General features: G+C 45.2%; 2 protein-coding genes across 2 annotated transcripts in view; one reads left to right on the top strand and one right to left on the bottom strand.

The window, feature by feature from the left end:
* The window catches only part of LOC125429859 (zinc finger protein 184-like), a 42,211-nt gene that overhangs the window by 6,408 nt on the left and 14,262 nt on the right, over nucleotides 1-21,541 (bottom strand). Inside the window, exons 7-10 of the mRNA XM_048491389.1 lie at nucleotides 15,624-15,749; nucleotides 4,170-4,317; nucleotides 3,535-3,613; nucleotides 513-639 (exon numbers count right to left, since the gene is read on the bottom strand). Coding sequence (XP_048347346.1) covers nucleotides 513-639; nucleotides 3,535-3,613; nucleotides 4,170-4,317; nucleotides 15,624-15,749 — 480 coding nt within the window. The remainder of the gene's footprint in view (nucleotides 1-512; nucleotides 640-3,534; nucleotides 3,614-4,169; nucleotides 4,318-15,623; nucleotides 15,750-21,541) is intronic.
* On the top strand, nucleotides 7,768-16,470 carry LOC125428734 (protein ANTAGONIST OF LIKE HETEROCHROMATIN PROTEIN 1-like). The gene is made up of 6 exons (XM_048489338.1): nucleotides 7,768-7,979; nucleotides 10,553-10,760; nucleotides 12,347-12,429; nucleotides 12,724-12,850; nucleotides 14,131-14,786; nucleotides 15,520-16,470. Exons 3-6 carry the CDS (start codon nucleotides 12,400-12,402, stop codon nucleotides 16,258-16,260), a joined length of 1,554 nt encoding a protein of 517 aa, XP_048345295.1. The 5' UTR covers nucleotides 7,768-7,979; nucleotides 10,553-10,760; nucleotides 12,347-12,399; the 3' UTR covers nucleotides 16,261-16,470.

Below are 21,541 nucleotides of genomic sequence, written 5' to 3'. Positions count from 1 at the left end.
AGACCCTGATACCTCTTTTTCCACAACTAACTGCCAATAGTCAGAAAGAACAGCATATGATGGTCTCCCCAAGCCCTTCCATTTTTTATTTGTGCTTCCCTGGCCCCTCAACACTATGATACACCTTCTTTAGAACTGGCGGATTATAACTTAATTTCTTCTGCTCTTCTGTACAATATAGCCATCTTTCCTCCTTTCCTCACCGTAGCTCCCACTCTCTTCCCAGCACAAGGGAATGAAGGTGGGCAGGAGAGAAACACCTGCTTAGACATACCACCTTCTCCAAATAGAGCACCCCTTGTCTTCTCATACGGTTCAGACACAGGACTGTTAAACAGGAGTTCCCCTCTCCACAAGGAAAACCCCAAATCCTTGACTGATCTGTTCAGGGTGGCAGACCTTAACCAAAAGGCCTGATTCTAGCCTTCCTCAACAGTGACTCCCTTACGGTGAAGCAGCCATAGTTTCACCTTAAGCACTGAGGAGAGAGTCAAGGAGAGAAAGTTCCTCACCCAGAGAGGCCACGCTCCCAAAATTCTCCAGCATGACTTCCTTGTACAGAACTCTTTGGGATGGGCTCAGAAGGCCCCACTCCCCCTTGGTGAAATACACAGCCACTTCTTCAAAGGACACCTGAGCCTGGAAGAGAAAGGAGGAAGAACATCTTTTTTCCCTCAGATTCATAACCACCTTTAATTGACAAAAATAAAACAATGGACTGAGAAACTGGAAGAAGAATATAAGACAGTGTTAGGAGAAGAAGAGGTTTCTACTGGTCTTTTAACTTCTTCAGTCTTCAAATGGCAGATTTCGCTGTCACCGCTGAAGAATTATTGTTGTATGTCCAGGTATGATCAGTCACTGTTTTCATGCAAAAGCCACACTACCAGATATCCACAGATTTCCTCTTCGTTTTGGTTTTGCCACAGAGCAGGTATACTTAGCATGCTGGCTAATTTCAATTTTCTTCACTGTCTGAGGAAGCATATCTTAACGTCACTGGAAAATGGGTCCATGATGAAAAACCCAAACATGGACCATAAAACAATTCCTCAACATCAGCAGCCAGAAGGTAATCACAGCCCAATTAATTTCCCTTCCGAGTTCTCCTTGGGGCTTCCTGGGGTCAGAGGGATGGCCAGCATTCCCAGGGGGGATATCAGCCTCCCACCTGCCCTTGCTTTCTTACTGATGTGCGGGCTAGGGTTTGCCCTACTGGGTCCTGAAGAAGAAAGACAATGAGGTTTTTAATCCCTCACACAAACTAGAATTGGCAATCAATGGACAAGAGCGAGTGAACCCCCACAATGGGAGCAGAAGGTGGTCCGTTTCCTAGCAGTAAGAGTAGGAGATTAGTTGCGGTAATGACCAAAAGAGGGGGGCAAGTTTCTATGCTGTCTTTTTAGGATGGAAAGAGCTGCTTAGAAGAGGGGAGCACACTTGCCATGTGTAGACAGGGGGGGGCTGACCATCAGGTGTGTGACCAGGAGAGAAAAATGTGATGTCAGACAGGGGATACTGAGTCAAGAGTGACCACGATCCAGAAAGAATACAGAGAACAATGTGCCCTGAATGAATTTGACACTCACATTCAAGAGATGGAAGCAAGTCTGAATTAAAAGAAATGAAAACAAAGATGTTTAAGAGGGATGAGAAAGACAAATGCCAAATCCAGAATATTTGCCTTACCTTTTTTATAATGAAGGATTTACAGTGGAGGTAAATTTAGCACATGTTAATTGTTACTATCAGTCAGCTTCTTGAGAGTATCTTTTCTGGATTTGTACTTAGAATATTCTGCCCGAAGGATCATTTTCTTATTTTATTTATCTTTATAATAAAAGGGTGTGTCTGTCTCAATTTACAAAACCCTGTGTAGGGTCCATGCTCAACATCAGGAGTGGGATTGCCAGCCCTTTCCTGAGAACCCCAGTTAGGATCAGAGCCTTAGTCTCTTGGAGGAACTATAACCCCAGTGAGATGTAGGAGGCAGAATCCTGCCCAGGGATATGGCAAGGAGCATCTCCTTGGACATTTCAAGGTTTCATTCTAAAGAAAAGGTGCAGTAGCCTGAAATTGCCTCAAAAGAACTTGGGAAGGGTCTATACTTTTGAATTGCCAAGAAGCAAAAGGTTCTTTTCCACGAAGGGATTTCAAGGCAATAAGCACACCAATGATAGAAAGCCATTTCATAGGAATCTCTATAATAATGAAGTAGTAGTAGTAGTAGTGTTGGTTTTCATATCCTGGTTTATTTTAAGGAGTCTCAAGGTTGCTAACCATCTGCTTTCCCTTCCTCTCCCCACAACAGACACCTTGTGAGCCAGGTGGGGCTGAGAGAGTTCTGGGAGAACTGCAACTAGCACAAAGTTGCCCAGCAGGCTTCATGTGGAGGAGCGAGGGAAAAAACCCAGTTTTCCAGATTAGAGTCCACTGCTCTCAACCTCTACACCACACTGGATGAGATACCAACAAGCCACAAGCATAAGCGAAGAATAAAACAGAGAATATACCCACACCTAGGATTGCCAGTTTCAGGTTGGGATATACCTGGAAATTTGGGGGGTAGAGTCTGATGGGAGTGGTGTTTGGGGAGAAAAGGGACTCCAGTGGGTAGAAAGCTTTAGAGCCCACCTACCAAAGCAGCCATTTTCTCCAGCTGAGCTGATCTTCGTCACCTGCAAATCAGCTGTAGTACCAAGAGATCTCCAGACAGTACCCCGAGATGGGCCTTTAGCTACTGGAGCCCTGAAGAATGACAGTGGGGGGACTTCAGGTGTGGGAAGGCTGAGCACTCCAGCCAACACCTGGTGTCCTCCTGCTGCCACTCTTCAGTGTTCCAGTAGCTGAAAAGGCATGGGTATATCTCTGTTTTATTCTCTGCTTATGCTTACACTTGTGGCTTGTCAATTTCTCATTATTAGAGAGATTTCAATTAAACTGCTTTCTTTTCTCATTGGTGTGCTTATTGCCTTCAGAGCCCTTAATGGAAAAGAACGTTTTGCCTCGTGCCGATACAACTTGAAGCAGTACTGGAAATTTTATTTGGAAATGTTATTTACAATTTTGGTCTACAGCTATTTTTTTTTATTGTTTACCACATTGAAATTGTATTATTTGCTAAGGCTTCTGAGTGAATGCCATAAAACTTTAAAAGTTTACAAGAGTGGCAAGCTGCAGTACTGCCGTCAAAAGCTCTGCTCGTAATCTAAGTTCAATCCTGAGGGAAGTCGGTTTCAAGCAGCCAGCTCAAGGTTGACTCAGCCTTCATTCCTTTCGAGGTCAGGTCGGTAAAATGAGTGAGTACCCAGCTTTCTTGGCTTAAGATCTAGATGACTGGAATGGGCAAAAGGAAACCGCCCCATAAACACAGTTTGCCTACTAGACATGATGATCTGACGTCACCCCATAGTAATGACCCGATCCTTGCACAGTTACCTTTTAACTATGATACTTCACTGTATATGATAAATGTAAAACATTTGAATATATTGAACTAAACACCTCCATTGACCTCCCTCCCCCCCCCTTTACCTGAAATGCCTGCATGGTGGCTTTCACTTCCTCGCACAAAGAAGATAGCAGAGGAGGCACAACAGGTGTCTTTTCACAGCTGCTTACAGGGGCGAGAAAGAAAAACAATGGGAGGGTTTTTTTGCAACTCACGGATTTCTCTCTCTCTCTCTCTCTCTTTGCCTTTCGTTTAGTGACCCTCTTTTCTCCCCGCACATACCAACCCCCTCCTCCCCGCTAAGATGACATTCCTCCCTCCTGCAGTTGCTGTGTCTTCCTAAACGTGCATCTACAGAACCTGAAACCACATGAGCCTCCTCCAGACTCCAAAGGTGCTGGGTTGCAAAATCTGGATTGACAAATACCTAGAGATTTGGAGGTTAGATCCTGGAGAAGACAAGGGTTGGGAAGGGACTTCAACGGGGCATAATGCCAGAGTCCACCATTCAAAGCAGCACTTTCTCCCAGGGAAACCGATCTCTGTCATCTGGGGAAATCAGTTTTAATTCCGGGAGATGCCCAGACCCACCTGTAGTCTAGCAAATCCTAATTTACGGGATCTTGCGGGTTTGCACAGAGGGGCCATATGATGCAGGAAGGAGGGCTCTCAGATAAGGTGGGGCAGGGTAGGAAGGGGGGGTGCTTCTCTGTCTTACCCCATGTTTTCACTCATTCTTCCTCTCTGCTTTGGGGCTTGTACTGCATCTACCCACCCCCAGCTCACCAGATTCTCATCCAGATGCCCAAAACAGAAGCCTGATAAACAAAGACACAGATCCTGCAAAGGGACTAGCTTTCCTATGCCTACCCTCTCTCATGTGCCTCTCTAGGACTATGTACTACTCCTATGTGCCACTCTAGGACTGTGCACTCTCTCACTTTAACCCCGGCTTAGACAGTATGTCTAACTACTTAGGAGAGAGAAAACATCCAATTGTGGGCAATAATTTGCTTTAATGCTAGCTTTCCCCACTCTCTAGGCATATGCATGCTGTTCCTGCCTACTGTGAATTCTTTCATTTCTAAAATACTGTCCTGGAGTGTCTTTAACACATACCACTGTTTTTTGTGGTCCTGTTTTTGTTTGATGCCCATTCTGGGCTGATTTGTGATGTTCCGGAGGTATTTTGGTCTGGAAAGGATTAATAAATGCACATGCTCTTTGTGTTTCTAAAATATAGTTCTGGAGTTTCTTTAATGCATGGAACTGTTCTTTGTGGTCCTATTATTTGTTTAATGCCTGCTCTGGACTGTTCCAGCTTTTACCCCTTTCCCCTGTACAAAGTCACCCTTTTGGCAAAAGTAGCATCCACTTGCATCTAATAGAAACCTTGACAAGAATACAAATCCACGGAGAGAAACAGTGACCAAGTCCCTCTTCATTCAAATGTCTTAAGTTTTTCAAGGGCTGTTGCTGTTGAAAGAATACTTATCTGAGTAAATCATTGTTGTCTGAGTAAACTGTTGTTTTTCAAATACGTTTGCAAGCTACCAAAAATCCACATACGTGGCATATTAATAGACAGAAGTATGAACTTACAATTTAACACACAAACTTTCTTAGAAAGGCCATCTTTAATGTTTTGTATTACACTTGCTTGTATGTACTAAGTGCCGCGAAGACACTTTCATCTCATAGCAACCCTATGCGTAGCAAAATCAAAAGATCCTCTGAAGATGCCAGCCACAGATGCAGGCGAAACGTCAGGAGAGAATGCTGCTAGAACACGGCCATACAGCCCGGAAACCATACAGCACCCAAAATCAAAAGAATTTGCAAAAATCCAAGGACTACTAACTAAAATGTAAAAAAAGCAATAAAAATCAACTTTCACTGAGAAATTAGCTGAAGTGACAGCTAGATGATTTAGTAGTGAAACTAATAGTTGCAGGTAGACCGGACCTTTGCCAGAATGTAATGCTAATGCAAACGAGCTTCAAGCAATCATCTGGAACCCCAGAGCAGAACCGTCAAAAGACAGAGCAATGGCCACCCAGCACCTCTTCTGAAACCTACACTCACATAGGAATGAAACCAGTTCCAATTCTGCGCCAAACTGATCCAGAAACATAATGTGATTGATGGTATTGAACGCCATTGAGAAGTTCAGAAGAACTGCTTTCCAAAATATTGCTCTGGAGTACCTTTAACGCATCCCACTGCATTTTTTAAAAAATCATCATTATTATTTGCAGTTGTGGTGTGCTGGAGGCATTTTGGTCTGGAAATCGTTAATAAATGCATGCTATTTCTGTGTTGTGTTTCTAAAATATTGTTCTGGAGTACCTTTAATGTATTCCACTGTTTTTTTGTGGAACTATTATTTGTTTAATGCCCATTCTGTGGTATTTGGAAGACATTTTGGCTTGCAAAGGGTTAATAAATTCACATTGTTTTGCATTCTGGTTTCCTGAATAGTGTTCTGGAAAGTCTTAAACACATCCCACTTTTTTTTTTTGCAGTATTATTGTTTGTTTAATTCCTGTTCTGGCCTGCTACAACCTGTTCTTGTTTTTACCCTTAGGCTCATTCCGCATGGGCCAAAAACAGCAGTGTGAAAACAGTGTGAAAATGGTGTAAAAGGGTTTAAAATGGTGTAAAAGGGTTTATACTGTTTTCACACCGTTTTCACACCACTGTTTTTGGCCCATGCGGAATCAGCCTTAGAAAGATTTTCAACCACCCTGCTTCAAAACGTGAAGGATATTTTCTACCCTCCATAACTGTGCTGCCTTTCTCCCAATGAGGACACAAAGAAAAGGAAAATTGTGATTCCTCACCTCCCCACAACAACCCTGTGAAGTAGGTGCGGTTGAGAGCATATGATGGGGTCAAAGTCAGCCAGCAAGTTACCATGGTAAACTGGGGTTTACAATGGCCAGTTCTGAGGTGCCTAGCTTTAATTTGGAGAAAGTTATGCCTGCCACAGACAGACAGATAGGGAGATCCTTTTTATTATAAACAAACTAAAATATACATAAACTAAAATTTCTATTACTTAAGATAAAATACCAGCGTACAATAACACAATTATTTTGAAGATTATTTAATTGCAATACAGATGAAAAGCATTTTTGAAGAAACGTATCCTCTTCCATACCAACAGCATGGAAATTCGGCAATACGTTTTTGGAAACCAGGCACAGAAGTCTGCTAGCAAGTGGTTCTGGTGGGTTTCGGGCTGTGTGGCCGTGGTCTGGTGGATCTTGTTCCTAACGTTTCGCCTGCATCTGTGGCTGGCATCTCTCAGAGGTGTGGTATCACAGAGGGAAGTTTATTATTATAGCAGACTTCTTCTCTATGATACACCTACAACGTCATCCACTCCACGAATGCAGGGGAAACTTTACGTCAACAGTAGATCCACTCCAGATGACTCCACCACAACCCAGCCCTGAAACCCAGGCTTCGACAATCTGTTAGCAAGGTTGCTTCAGTGCTGAGATGTTCGTTTTCTACGAGCAGGGAATTGGTGGAGCAATCCCACTCAGAACCGTGACTGCCTACATTGATCTATGCAGAACTATGCAAGCCGTCTGAATGCACATGTAACCTCAGCTTGTGGGTTCTGTGGGGCAGTACTTGGAAGGAGTTGCAAAGAACCAATTTTTAAACAACAAAATGGTTTACTTTTCTTTACAATTAACACTTTTAAAACATCAACATTTAACGTTACAATTCAAGGTCCTGTTCAGGTTGCATTTCAAGTCCTTCTATTTACAGTCTACTGATATTGCCAAGTCCAAATCTTCTTTGCAAGTTGGCTGGCTCCTGAAAGACTCCAAGGGCTTGATGAACAGGTTGCAACATGATGAAGGTCTCCAGGAGAACTCTCACCCATTACAACCACAAAAGAAAACCCTGAAACAATAAACTCCAACATTTACAACACAGCAAAACAACAACTACCTTCCCAGTAGTTCCCAACAATATTGCAATTACCTTAACAAGGTGTTAAGGGCTTATAGAAATCAAGCTCCAAGTCTGGTAGCCTTGCTTCTTCTGCAAAAGAGCTCTTGCAGCCTCTCTGCTGCTCCGAGTCTCCACCCCCTTACTGGGTCAACCCATTCTGGGCCAACCCATTCTGGGCATGGGGGTTACACACACATTGCAGAACCACGACTCCCTTCCCCCAAACAGCTGACTGTGTGAACCGGCCCAGAAGCTTGTTTAATGGTTAAAACAATCATAGGGTGATGATTCCTAGAGGGGAAGGAGGGGGGGGGAACATTGCCAACAATGAGCACCATTTCCTGCCCCCCTTCCCTTCTTAGAGGCAAGGAAAGTGGCTTCACGAAGAGGGCGTTCAGAGTCGAGACAGGTGCAAGGTAACGAGCCCCGAAACGAGCTTCCGCCAATGTTTTTGCCATGGTTTAAAGAGCCACAGAGTCCCGATTCCTAGAGTGAGAGGGAAGGAGGATGGCAAACAGGCTGCCCTTTTCTGCGCCCCCCCGCGTGGAAACAAGTAAGTGGCCGTGGGAGTTTCCTGCTTGAAGGGGTGGGGTTGAGTTTGGTGAGTTGGAAGAGATCCAAGGCATGCAAGATCAAGGGGGGGGGGTCCAATTTGGGGGGTGGGGATTCAGCCCTTGAGGGAGGAAAGGTTGCAGCATGGTAGACAGTCGGAATCCTCCCCCCACTGGGCTCCTGGGCAGAGCTGTCATCCTGCAGAGGGTTCCCCCATCAGGTTTCAGTGGCCAGAACCTGCTTCCGATACCAGGGAACTGCTACCAGCTCTGTCAGCATGGCCAATTGGCCATGCTGGTGTAGGGGCTGATGGGAATTGTAGTTCTGGAACATCTGAGAGCCGCAGGTTCCCTACCCCTGTGCCCCAGCAGCCGGGGGTAGGGGAACCTGCGGCTCTCAGATGTTCGGAACCTGAGGTATCAGCCTCTGTCAGCATGGTAATTGGCCATGCTGGTGAGAAACGATGAAGTGGACCCTAATTGCTGAGTTCATCCTTGAAAGCAATCCTGTGTCTCCGCTGCAGTTGCCGGTTCTCCTCACTGGCCCCCCTGGTGGACTGTAGTTACTAAATTCATATCTAAAAAGCAACTTGTGTTCTGCTTTGCAAATATATGTGATGCCAGTCCAGGCCAGCTTCCTCAGCCCAGTGCCATGCACTGCGCCTCTATGCATTTTTCTCCAGGGCACCTTCAACTTCACTGTCAGTGCAGGGATGTGTGTGTAGCAAACCTCCCCTTCAGAGGTGGGATCCAGCAGGTTCTCACAGGTTCCCGAGAGTAGGTTACTAATTATTTGTGTGTGCTGAGAAGGGGTTACTAATTGGTGATTTTGCCATGTGATTTTTGCCTTAGTTACGCCCCTCCTCTCAGCAGTAGCGCGCAGAACTTGAAGCAGTCTAGCAGGAGGTGCACCGGCATGCGTGGCAGCCTGCGCCTGTGTGCATCTGCTTCCCTTGCCCAAGGACCGTCAGCTGGCTGCATCCTTGCCACAGCCCCGCCCAGGAATGCCCCGCCCCCGGAATGCCCGGCCACACCCCCATCGTGCCCCACCCAGCCCCATTGGCAGTACGCCACAGTTTGAATCCCACCACCATGGGAACCTGTTACTAAAATTTTTGGATCCCACCACTGCTCCCCTTCCCTCTGTGGTGGGGGCCATGGGTGGTTGGTTATTCCTTAGGAGTCTTTGACTGTCCAGAAGAGAAACAGGGAAGAATCATGTCAGTTTCCCTTGCTAGCTAGTTCAAGCAGCCTCAGTTATTTGGCACTCACTCACACTTTTTATGATTAAGTGCTGTACCTTATGATTCTTGACAAATGTATTTTTCTTTTATGTACACTGAGAGCATATGCACCGGAGACAAATTCCTTGTGTGTCCAATCACACTTGGCCAATAAAGATTCTATTCTATTCTATTCTATTCTTTTAAATGAATGTGCCAAAGAATGTTGTGCCCAGTCTAGAAATGGCAATTAAATTCTTTCCTTCATTGACAGCATCTTTTACCTCTCTGTAGTTTACTCTATCATATCAGGCCTATGATTTCAGTCACTGACTTCCTAAACATCTCCCCACCCTCTTCAGCTGCTCCACCCTGGGGGCAGCTGCTAGTTGGAGGGAAGGAGTGAGCATCCGTGAAGCATCCTCTCTGCAGCCTGACAAGATTCAGCATTTTTGCTTTCTATCTCCTCCAGAGCTCTAGAAATCTGGGAGATCCACCAGTGTTTGGAGCAGACGTTCTAAAGGTGCCCCACATCCCTTTCCAAGTCTGACACTGCAGTCATGTTCATTGATTGGGTTGAAGGGTGTCAAAGAGCAGCGTGGACAGAAATCTGTTGTCTAGTGTTCTGAAGCAGGCTTGTTTTTGCTTTTTTTCACAGAGCTATGTTCATTCCCACACAGCCCCCCCGCCCCCTGGAATTCCATGGTTCCCCATTTCACACCTCCTGGACTCCTGATTGGGGGCTGTGGAGCAAAAGTTCTCTCTGGTCCCTGCTCACACCACCTGTTCCTAACCCAATTAGGTGAAAACGACTCCCATACTGGGCTTGTAACTTTCTTAGAGCTGCGTTCAGATGACTATTTCTTGACTAATAGTTGTCTCCCTGTGACAGGTTCACAGATATGCTGCACTTAAGTTTTTCTAGTTGTGAACTGAATACCAGGTCTTGTCTTAAGTAGAGAAAATAGGACAACTCGAAGCATGACTATGGCATGCACTTGGGAAAAGACTTGGGAAAGCACAGAAAGAGCGAAACGGGTGTGCAGTGCTTTCCGTTGACTTATTCTGAAGGCAGACCTTTCTTTTTGACCTTCTTGTATATCCGCATAACTGTGTATTGTTGTCTTCAGGTATAAGTGTCTGAAGCGTTGTCATTGCTCTGGTTGTTATATAAGAACTTTTTTGACAGTGGAAAGCATGTCTGAATCTTTTCTCAATTGCAAAACTCCTGATGATGCCTGAAAGCATCCTGCCATCTATATCACTTTCCCCCTATCCAGCCCTGACCTTCTCCCTGAGAACTAGCCCTCCAAGTCATGAGAGACTAATCTTATCTCTCTTTTTTTTGATAGAGTGGCAAACTTGGTAGATAAAGGGAATGCTGTGGACGTAGCATACCTTGATTTTAGTAAATCCTTTGACAAGGTGCTTCATGATATTCTTGCAAATAAGCTGGAAAGATGTGGACTAAACAATGCAACTGTCAAATGGATTTGTAATTGGTTGACTGGCTGAATACAAAGAGTGTTCATCAATGGCTCGTTTTCATCCTGGAGAGAAGTGAGTAGTGGAGTGCCACAGGGTTCTGGCCTGGGCCAGTGCTATTCAATATGTTTATCAATGACTTGGATAATGAAATAGAAGGCATGTTAATCAAATGTGCAGATGATACCAAATTAGGAGGGCTAGCTAATATCCAGGAGGATAGGGGCAGGATTCAAAATGATCTGGACAGATTAGAGAGCTGGGCCAAAACTAACAAAATGAATTTCAACAGAGATAAATGTAAGATTCTACACTCAAGCAGAAAAAATCAAATGCACAGATATAGGATGAGTGACACCTGGCTTCACAACAGTACATGTGAAAGGGATCTGGAAGTCTTAGTAGACCACAAACTGAACATGAGTCAGTACTGTGATATGGCAGCTAAGAAAGCCAATACAATTCTGGGATACATCAATAAGAGTATAGTGTCTAAATCGAGGGAAGTAATTGTACCACTACTCTGCATTGGTCAGACCTCACCTAGAGTACTCTGTTCAGTTCTGGGTACCGCAATTTTAGAAGGATATTGACAAGCTGGAACATATCCAGAGGAGGGCAACCAAAATCATAAAAGAGAGACTTAGGGAGCTGGGGACATTTAGTCTGGAAAAGCGATGGTTAAGGAGGGACATGATAGCTATCTTTAAATATTTGAAGGGATGTCATGTTGTAGAGGGAGCAAGCTTGTTTTCTGCTGCCCCAGAGACTAGGACACGGAGTAATGGATTCAAGATGTGGGAGAAGAGATTCCACCTAAACATTTGGAAGAACTTACTGACTATCAGGGTTGTTCGACAGTGGAATTCACTGCCTCAGAGGGTGGTGGAGTCTCCTTCTTTGGAGGATTTTAAACAGAGGCTGGATGAACAGATGTCAGGAGTGCTTTAATTGTGTGTTCCTGCATGGCAGGGGGTTGGACTTAATGGCCCTTTGGCCATTGTGTCTCTTCCAGCTCTAGCAGAGGCGTAGCTGGGCCAGAGTGCACCCAGTGAGCACTCTGGCTTTTTCGCGCCCCCCCCCCGCGGTGCCCCCCCCCGCACCCCACCACCACCACTACCACCACCCACCACCACTTACTTTAGGAAACTGAGCAGGCTGAAGGGTCTCCTGGGAAATGTAGTTCCCACACAGGCAGGCCTGTTCTCCAGCCTGCTCGGTTTCCTGAAGTAAGTGGGGGCGCCGCGCAGAGGGGCGCTGTGGGGGAATCAGCTCCATGCCCTCACAGCATATTCTCACACACACCTCTACTTGCTTTTAGGAAACTGAGCAGGCTGGAGAACAGGCCTGCCTGTGTGGGAACTACATTTCTTAGGAGACCCTGGGAAATGTAGTTCCCACCAGAACAGGAAGGCCTGTTCTCCAGCCTGCTCGGTTTCCAAAGTAAGTGTGGGGGGGGGGGCTCCACAGGGGAGTGGGGGAGCGGGGAAAAGGTGGAGGGGCCAGGGGGAATTTTGCGCCCCCCACGTGACCCAAATCCGTGCACCCGGTGCGTGCGCACCCCCCCCCCCCGGTCCCCTGGTAGCTTCACCACTGAGCTCTAGGATTCTATATGTGTGTGACAGATACCAATCTCTGGCCCATCTATTCTCCCCTCACAGGCAGAAGAATATCAACAGGGTTTTTTTCTGGACTGTCTCCTTCTTGCACAGGAATGGAGCTGAGAACCTTGCAACTGGTTCAGGTAAGGGAAAGACGTTGGGCTGGGGAAATGCATTGGGGGGGCTTTTGTGTGGTCTCGTCTCAGTAACACACTATAGAGGAGGCTCTCTCTTGACCTTGACTTCTGGAGCTTCAAGGGTTCCCTGGTGTGAGTTCCTCCGGCCTTCCCCTTGAATCTGTGAACTGTGCTGGGGAAAACTCTCAGTGAGTCTGCATCACCTTTGAGATTGTGCGTAAGATTCTGATCACACCAACACAAAGAAACGTAACTCGCCTGTCACAATTCATGAGGAACAAAACTGTTTTCTAATTCCAGGAACTGGTGACTTTTGAGGAGGTGGCTGTGCACTTCACCCGCACAGAATGGGCCTTGCTGGATCCAGGCCAGAGAGCACTGTACAGGGAGGTCATGCTGGAGAATTATGAGATGGTGGTCTCTGTGGGTAAGTATTCCTTTAATGCTTGCTCATGGGACACATTCTTCTTGGTATTGTAGTCTGGTCAAATCAGAAGATCAGTGGGCAAAATCCCCTCAATGCCCCTTCTGATTGTTTCCCCCAGCCAGTTATTTTCCAAAGTGAGTCTTCCTGATCTGGTGAAACTGTGTCAGATCCAAGTGAGAGGGCTGACAGACTGGAGTGTGCTGTGATTAATTGCCTTTTTATGAGGCACTTCTAAGGGTCCATAATGCTTCACACAGATTACACTGGAATCCTTCTGAAAACCCTGGAGGGTGGGTCCCTGCAGGCAGATGTTTCAAGGTAAGAGAATAGTGGCTTGGCTAGAACCACTTCATGAGTAGGTATCATCATGGGTAGCAGCTCACGAAGGCCCCTGCTGCACAAAGCAGTTAAAGTGTTTTCAGAACGCTTTCAGTACTATTATTTCTGTGAGGCCCTTTTCGCACGGGCCAAAAATGGCACCCTGGGGACGGCAAAAATGCCATCCCCGGAGAGCTGTTTACACAGGCGGTGCTGCTGAAATGCAGCAGCGCCAACCTGGCTCCCCTTCCCTTCCCCCAGGGCGGCGTCAGGCCGCCCTCAAAAACTCCCCTTCGAACTGCAGGTTTTTGAGTAAACAGCGCAAATGACCCGGATGGCGCGGTGCTAACGGGCACCGCTGGGAACACTGCTTGTTTCATCTTCTATCTCATCTCCCACTTACCTGCGTCACCATGCATTAAGCGCCGCTGGCCTCCTAAAACCCTCCCTCACTGTCCTCCGACCCCTGGAGGTCGGAGGGCAGTGTGGGCGGGGTTTAGGAGGTTAGCAGGGCGACGACGGCGATGAGGTAAGTGGGAGAGAGACGGGGAAGAGGCGGCTCTGTGCGGAGCCGCCTCTCCTGTGCCGGCCTCTGCGGGGGCCGCTCGCACGCTCGCGTGCGAACGGCCCCCACCCTTCCACCGGCAGAATTCTTGCCGGTGTGAGGGTGCCTGGAGGCCCGTGCAGAAAGGGCCTGAGTTTTGTCCATATTGTGCCTTTTAAAACGTTCTGCAAATGTTTTAGCTCATCAAAATAAAATGTTTCAGGTGGTTTGCACGGAAAATGTTTCCAAGCTTCTCTTTAAAAAGCACATGCAAGCATAAATTAGATGCTTTGAAGATCTGAATGTTCAAAGACGTGCAGATTTTCCTGTAATCTGATTGGATATCAGTGTTGTCACCTTTTCTCCTTAGATGCTATTGGTCAGCACAGCATGGGCACCTTTTCCCTTTCTGTTTCAGGAACCATTTTAGCTGCTGATCTCTGCAGTGCTTTTGTGGTGGAGCGGGAGGATTTTGGTGTGTTGATCTCCCTGCAGCTCCTCCTAATTTTGAATGAGAACCTTCAGATGTTTCTGAGGTTCTACCGCAGGATGCAGATCCGGCGAGCAGAACTGCTGTATCGAGCGATCCGCTCAAGGAGGCCAGGTACCAGGACAGCCATCAGGGCAAGGAGGGCTCTTCTTGCTGGGAACATCCGTCGTTTCTCTCAGGAGGCGAGGCTCAGTTGGTTTGCCCTGGCATGCACTCCCATCCCTCATCGTTACTGGGTATACCCCAGAAGTCATGATTGGTGGGAGACTGTCGCTCTGGCCGTTTGGGGTGATGAACAGTGGCTGTATAACTTCAGAATGTCCCGGCAGACCTTTATGGACCTTGTGGAAGACTTGCGAGGACATCTTCAACGCCAGACTACCACGATGCGGCAGCCGCTATCTGTGGAGAAGCGTGTAGCCATCGCACTGTGGTACTTGGCCAGTCCAAACACCTATCGTAAAGTTCGCGAACAGTTCGGGGTTGGAGCGTCCACTGTTGCTGAAATCGTGGTAGAGGTTTGCCTGGCAATAGAGGCTCAGCTGTACAGGAAGACCGTCTGTCTTGGTCCTGATGTGGAAAAGGTTTGTTGATTCTTCCTTTTGTGGACCCTTCTGTCTATTCTTCTGTTTGTCCCTTCCTTATTTTAATTTGTGCCTTTACCAACTAATTTATGACTGCAGCCATAGAACAGTGTTTCCTTTGGAGTGTTGTGGGGTTTCCGGGTTGTATGGCCATGTTCCAGTAGGATTTTTGTTCCTGAAGATGCCAGCCACAGATGCAGGTGAAACGTGAGGAAAAAATGCTACTGGAACACAGCCATACAGGCTGGAAACCCCACAACACTCCAGTGAATCCGGCCATGAAAGCCTTTGACAATATAGTGTTTCCTTTAATGTTTTCTGCCTACCTTGCAGTATGTCATGAGTATTATTCTGAATATGAGCATAATATGAGAACAGTACACCTACAACCGTTTTTCGTTATGTGATAGTACTTGTCACAGTATATCCATAAGGGATGACGCCTCATATTAGAATTCATTCAACATTATTTCATGTTTCAATGCTTTAAAAAAAAATTTCTATGTGATTTTCCATTTCCTTCCACTATGGAACATTCATGTTTGTGATCTATGTTTTCCCTGGTCAGCTCCATTAATAATATTAATATCCTCAAGTGATGTTGGCCTTTGATCTTTAATTCCAGAGACAGTGCCTCTGTGAAAGAGAACAGCATGCTTTGAAGAAATGTGATGCTGAAATTGCAATGATGTTTATTTGTGGTGACTAACAGTGCTTTCCCCTTAATCCACAGGTGATGGCTGGTTTCAGCCAACTAGGATTCCCTCACTGTGTGGGAGCTCTGGATGGCTCTCACCTTCCAATCAGGCATCCAGGAGGGTTGCCTGGGGAATATACCAACCACAAAAAATTCTCCTCCATCCTCCTGATGGCCACTGTGGACCACAGCGGCCGCTTCATTGATGCAGAGATCAGGCACTCTGGAAGGAATGATGACGCTTTTGTTTTCATGAACTCCAACATCTGCAAAGCAATGGACAATGGGGTATATGTTCCAGGGAACCCGACTGTAACTCTACAAGGGGTCACTGTTCCCCCTGTTATTCTGGGTGATGGTGCCTTTCCAATGCGTAAGTGGCTCATGAAGCCATACGCACCACCACATAATGCACTGGAGAGACAATTCAACTACCACCTGAGTCAGGCCAGAAATGTGGTGGAGTGTGCGTTCGGGAGACTGAAGGCAAGGTGGAGGTGCCTCACCGCGAAGCTGAAAGTCTTCCCTCAAAATGTAACTTCACTAGTGGCTGCCTGTGTGGTGCTGCATAACATCTGCGAAGAAAAGGGCCATGAGGTACCACAGGCGGTTGCAGAGTGTAGACCAACACTGGCACAACTCTGTGAGCCAGAACCCACAGTTGTGCAAACTACCACTCCTGCAAGGTACAACCCTTGTAACGACAGGCATCTCGAAGAGGGGAAGACTGTGCGAGATGCTCTTGCCAGATTTATTGAAAGCAGGAAGACCCGATGACAATGGGGGGTTCGGCTTGTGATGTTCACTGTTTGTGATTACGAGGTTTCACACTTTGAATGTTTTAATGTTGCTTATTTCCTAAGAGTTGCAGTATGCTGCTGCTGTTGAGAGCTGTGCTGATAGGTTTCACTGTTTACATGTTTGCAGTTGTGGTTAACTTATATTTATTGAATCAGAAATTTGAAATACAGTTATTTGTTAGAGAAAGCTGTTGCAATTTGTGCTTTTTGATGACGGGCTGCTATGTTGTCTAGTGTAATCCACCAACTATTACCGTTCACACATATATGGTGGGGGAAATTGCTGTGTTCACAGCCTCAGGTATCACACTCCTACAGTGCCATTTGCAAGAAAAATATTGTGCACAGAAAGTGCACATTTATGAAAGAGATTGGCAAGAAACATAAAATAGTTTCTTCTGTAATTTGTGAACCTAACTTTAGGTATCAAAACCCACTCTTGAGACTTAGAATGTCCTTCTAACTTTAGTTGGAGTGCATGATTTCTGATAGGCACTGTACACTTTATTTGGGAAACAATACATTCAGATAATACTAACAAGATCCTGATAATGACTCAAATAAAAATGGCTCAGGTAAATATGATTCATTGTGATAAGGGTTTGCAGCCACAGGTAAGAGCTGAGGAATCCAACAACTTTCTAAACAGTATCTGTTATGATGACCCAACTGCCTCTGGGTGACAGGCTTTTCATAACCTAATGGCCCTATCCAAAGTGAGGGGGGGAGTTGAAAGGGCTACTGGAAACGGCACAACCTTGTGCCAGGGCATTTGCCCCCTCCCCCCGGGCACTTACCGTGGCAGAGGGGGCAAACATGCTGGTGACTGTACGTCCTGTTGCCCCACAGTGACAAAACCCAGAAGTCTGGCCTGTGGTGGAGTTTCAGTGGCGTCCTGCTCAGATGGCAGCATGGGGGAGTACAGGCCAGGGTGTTCCCAGGGGCACTACTTGCCTCCCTCCCAGGGTTTAGTGTTGGTTGTGCGGTGCACCCACCCTTGAACTTACACCACTCTTTGGTGATGTATATCCTTTAAACCCCCTGGGGTTTTCTGGTGGCAGGGGAGTTTCAGGGCTTTTCTGGGTTTGGATGGGTCTGCCCAGCAGAAATAAAGCCACCCCTCAAACCAACACTGCATTTGCTGCCCTGTAACCATAATGCAGCTACTTCTTGGTTCCATGTCTCTTTGCCCCTCGCCCCCCAAATCAGGTTTGCCACTAACCTCACTCAGTACTGGCCATTGGGCCAGGTTAATATTTCCAGAATATGATTAGCTGACCCAGAATTTACCTGTGCATGTCCCTTCGGGGATCGGGTGGTATAGAAATTGAAGAAATAAATAAATAAAATAAAATGTAATCATGGGGTAAATAACTTCTTGCAGCCCCTATAATCGTAAGTATTCTGCAGCTTTCCCCAGACGCAGGTGTAACAGTAAACATCCACGTGTCTGGCTCTAGAGTGACATTCTCTACAGCAGAAGCTGGAAAGGTCCTGCTGCAGGCAGGGGGTTCCAGTGCCATCCCCCACTTCCTGCTGTTCAAATCAAGGTACATAAATATGCATTAGCAGGTGTGCCCTAGAAATTTCCTCAAAACTAACAAACAAATTATGTTTGTTGGTTTTTAGATTTTCCAATTTTGGGGACAATGGGAGATTTAAGAATTAATATTTAGGAAAAAGGTACAAAAGGAGTAAGTCACAATGGTTGCCAGTGAAAAATTAGCAGTATTCGAAGGTAGATTCCAAGCACAGTAGTCGATGACAGCACCAGAGGCGTGGAGCTGCAATGTTGAGTGGGATAGATGAAGCATATATTTGTCTGCACAGCAAAGGTAGACATTTTGAAAACGTTTCAGAACAAAGGATAGTTTTAAAAGGGGTTTCATATAAAACATTTTGAGGCTGGAAATAAAGCGTCTTCAGAATGTAAGGGGGGAAACAATACGGAACTCCATGGAGGAAACATTTTATTTCCTGCCTCAAACCCTTTAAAATGTTTGTGTGGAAAGGACCTAATATTGCATACAGAGTGTCAAGAGACCTTACAACCAGGTCCCTTTGGGTGGTGCAGAGCACATAAGACAAAACCCCAAAGGCTGAAGTGTGAGTCCTCAGATATTTCTGTGACTAAGATTAAGAAAGTCACCCTTGTAAAGTAAGCCACTTACAAGGCAAGTTTCAAGCCACTTACAAGGCAAGTTACCTTAATCTGGTAAATGAGCCAATGAGGACCAAAATACTGGATTCAGATTAAAGTCTCCTCTATAGAAAGATATCACAAAATGTAATCGAAGTGATTCATTAAAAAGTTGCATGCCCTTTTCTCCTTTTTTTAAAACAATACAGTATATTATGTAAAAAAAAAGTTGCAGGATTGGAATATTGAATAAAAAGCAGTAAATAGCAGATATAAAATAATAAAGTTATAAACCTATCTAAACATTTTTGCAAGCATTGGTTCAGTATTCCAGATGTTACCAAAAGGCTGGATCTATTCAGGTTTTCAACTCTAACACAGGGTTTCCAGTCTGTTTGATCCTCCAAGAGCAAAGACAAGTCCCTCAGACAATAATCCTGACTGACACAGGGCAAAAACACAAGATCCATTGTGGCTTTCTGTTCTTGTATTATCTGAGCACCGTTTCAATAATTGCTGGTCCCACAAACAGCTTATTGCTGCAAATACCAGAGCACTACTTCCTGGAACATGTTTTTTAATCCACATTCCTAGGGGCAGTGAAGGGAAGGAGCCAGTGTTCAGTAGTAGAACATCCATTTTTATATATTAAGAGAGAGAGTCACCTAGCTTCCTGCCCCCATGAGATAACGGATACGACTCTGTTCCTTATGGGATCAGGGTATCAGGGGAAAGCCTAGTTATCTACAAAGTGTGTGAAGCCATAAAGATCAAGGAAAAAATACCCCAGAGGGCAGTGGCAACATATAGCAGGCTGCTTGTGTGTGTGTGTGTGTGTATGTGTGTGTATCTTTTAGCAGCATTTGATTTGTAGCATTAAACAGTTACAATGAGGTAGGAAATCACCTTCTCTGAATTGGTCAGTGAGATATCTGCCTAACCCAGTCAGAAGGGGCGGCAGAACAGGCCAGGCCAAATGAAGGAGAGCCCTCACCTACTGTAAGTCAGAGAGAGTTAACAAGGGATTATGGCCAAGAAATACCGTGACTATGTTTGTTATGTAAATTTGCAAACCGAGACTGAGCCCTTGAGCTGGGAGAAGCACGGCAATATTTGGAAATACAAATGGAGAGAACCCAAGATGGAGGCTTTCTTCTCAACCAGAAGCCCCAAAATTGCGGGCTTTATAGAGTTTGTGAATATAATGGATGCCAGAGGAGTGGGCTTACCAAAGCATCCTGCATACCTGCATCTCCAGGATGGAGAGCCACTAACCAAGATGAAGTTTGAGAATTTTCGTGATAAATTGTGTTGGCATGTTTTGTGTGACTGACACTTGAGAAGGGGTTTGTTGGGATTTGGCAAGTGTCTGTCACAACTCAGTCATAAAAGGGTTAACTGTTTGCATGTAAACAAGTTGCTGAAGTCACTGTTTATGACCTGGTCTATTGATTAGCTACTGGTCAGTCAGATAGCCATTACTTACATGTTAGTGAGCACGTGCATCTGAAGTTATAAAGTTAACTCTGGTTCTTTGTTTGAGCAGACACGACACCAGCACACCACCACAACCACAACCACGAGACAGCAGATAGGTGCCAAGATGTAACCAAACATACAGTAATGTAGATGTGTAACAGGAAAGAAAGGATTTCTTATTTTATCTCCATGTAACCATCCCTTATAGTTAGTAAACTCATTTATAAAACGCAACTGAGAATCTGTCTCTTCTACTCTGCTAATACACACACCCACACCCAACAAGATGATCCACTGGAATTTATGCAAGAATTACAACATCAGGATGGCTAAAAACTGGTGGGAACATCACCCAGATAAAGTCATGGAAAACAAGGTTAAGATCCTGTGGGACTTTCAAATCCAAATGGACAAAGTGTTGGTATATATCACATTGGACATCACAGGGATTGAGAATAAGAATATGACCGTGATCAGCATAGCAATACCTAGGGGCAGCAGAATTGATGAAAAAGAACACGAGAAGGTCACTGAATATCATGATTTGAAAATTGAGATTCAGAAACTGTGGCACAAACTAGCTGAGGTTGTCCCTGTAGTAAATGGCACCCTGGGTGCCATTCTAAAAACATTAGGGCTGTATTTGAAACATCTTCAAATCGACATAATCAACATCTGTCAGATTCAAAAGGCAACCCTTCTGTGATCTGGATGAATGCTACATCAATACATCACATTACCCAGCTCTCGGGGACCTTCCACCTTCTGAAGAAAGTCTCTGCTGCAGATATCTGGACGTCAGTTCTGTCCCTGCCTTCTAATGTCCTTCAAAGCTCTTTCTCTGTCTCCTTGGCTAACGAAGCCAGTTCTACTTGTAGGTTGAACAGGGATACAAAATCTAACTTAGGTTTGATTGGCTCCTATCAAAGATTGCTAAAGGGACCAATACTCTATTCTCCCTGCTCCTGATTGGTTCTTTACTGACAGATCAATAAGACAGTGCTGTTTTCCCTCCTCCTTCTCTAATCAGTTAATTTTACAAACCCTAAATTTGCATAACTGTTCAGCTTTCTCATGCATATGAAGACAAATTCATTCCAAGGCACATACTTTTCTGTTTACAATTATATATTCACAATTGTATATATTGTTTTATTTCTTCACATACTAATTTTATAAACCCCAGATACCTTAAAACATAAGCATTCTGACTTAGTTAAATTAGCTTTATATCCTCAGTTATTCCAAATAATGGAGATCACCCCCCTAATTTCTATTACGGATTCCATTGCTCTGGTTAAGGTAAGAGTGATACCCTTAAAAATTCTTTCCAGTTACTATTGCCAGAGACTCTATCATTAAGACAAAAAGAAGTGGTTGTGGTGGAGCATAATTATATAAAGAGAAAATTCATCTGAAATTTCTCCATTAATTGCTAAATGCATTTATCTGAGTAAATAAGTGTGCAAACATGCCAGCAGGGTTTGTGGGCCTTGTATGTAATTCAGTTGTACAAAACGTTGCTTTGAAGTATTAGGTCTTTCTCTGAGAGTGTTTTCCTGAGGCATTTTATGCATCAAACCTTACTTCCCACAACTCCTGGCTCATTGTTAATATTAACCTCAGGTTTTCTGAGTTG

The sequence above is a fragment of the Sphaerodactylus townsendi genome, linkage group LG03 (assembly GCF_021028975.2).
Source record: "Sphaerodactylus townsendi isolate TG3544 linkage group LG03, MPM_Stown_v2.3, whole genome shotgun sequence".
NCBI lineage: Eukaryota > Metazoa > Chordata > Lepidosauria > Squamata > Sphaerodactylidae > Sphaerodactylus > Sphaerodactylus townsendi.
Note: the sequence above shows the minus strand (reverse complement) of the source record. Positions and strands in the feature narration are given on the sequence as shown.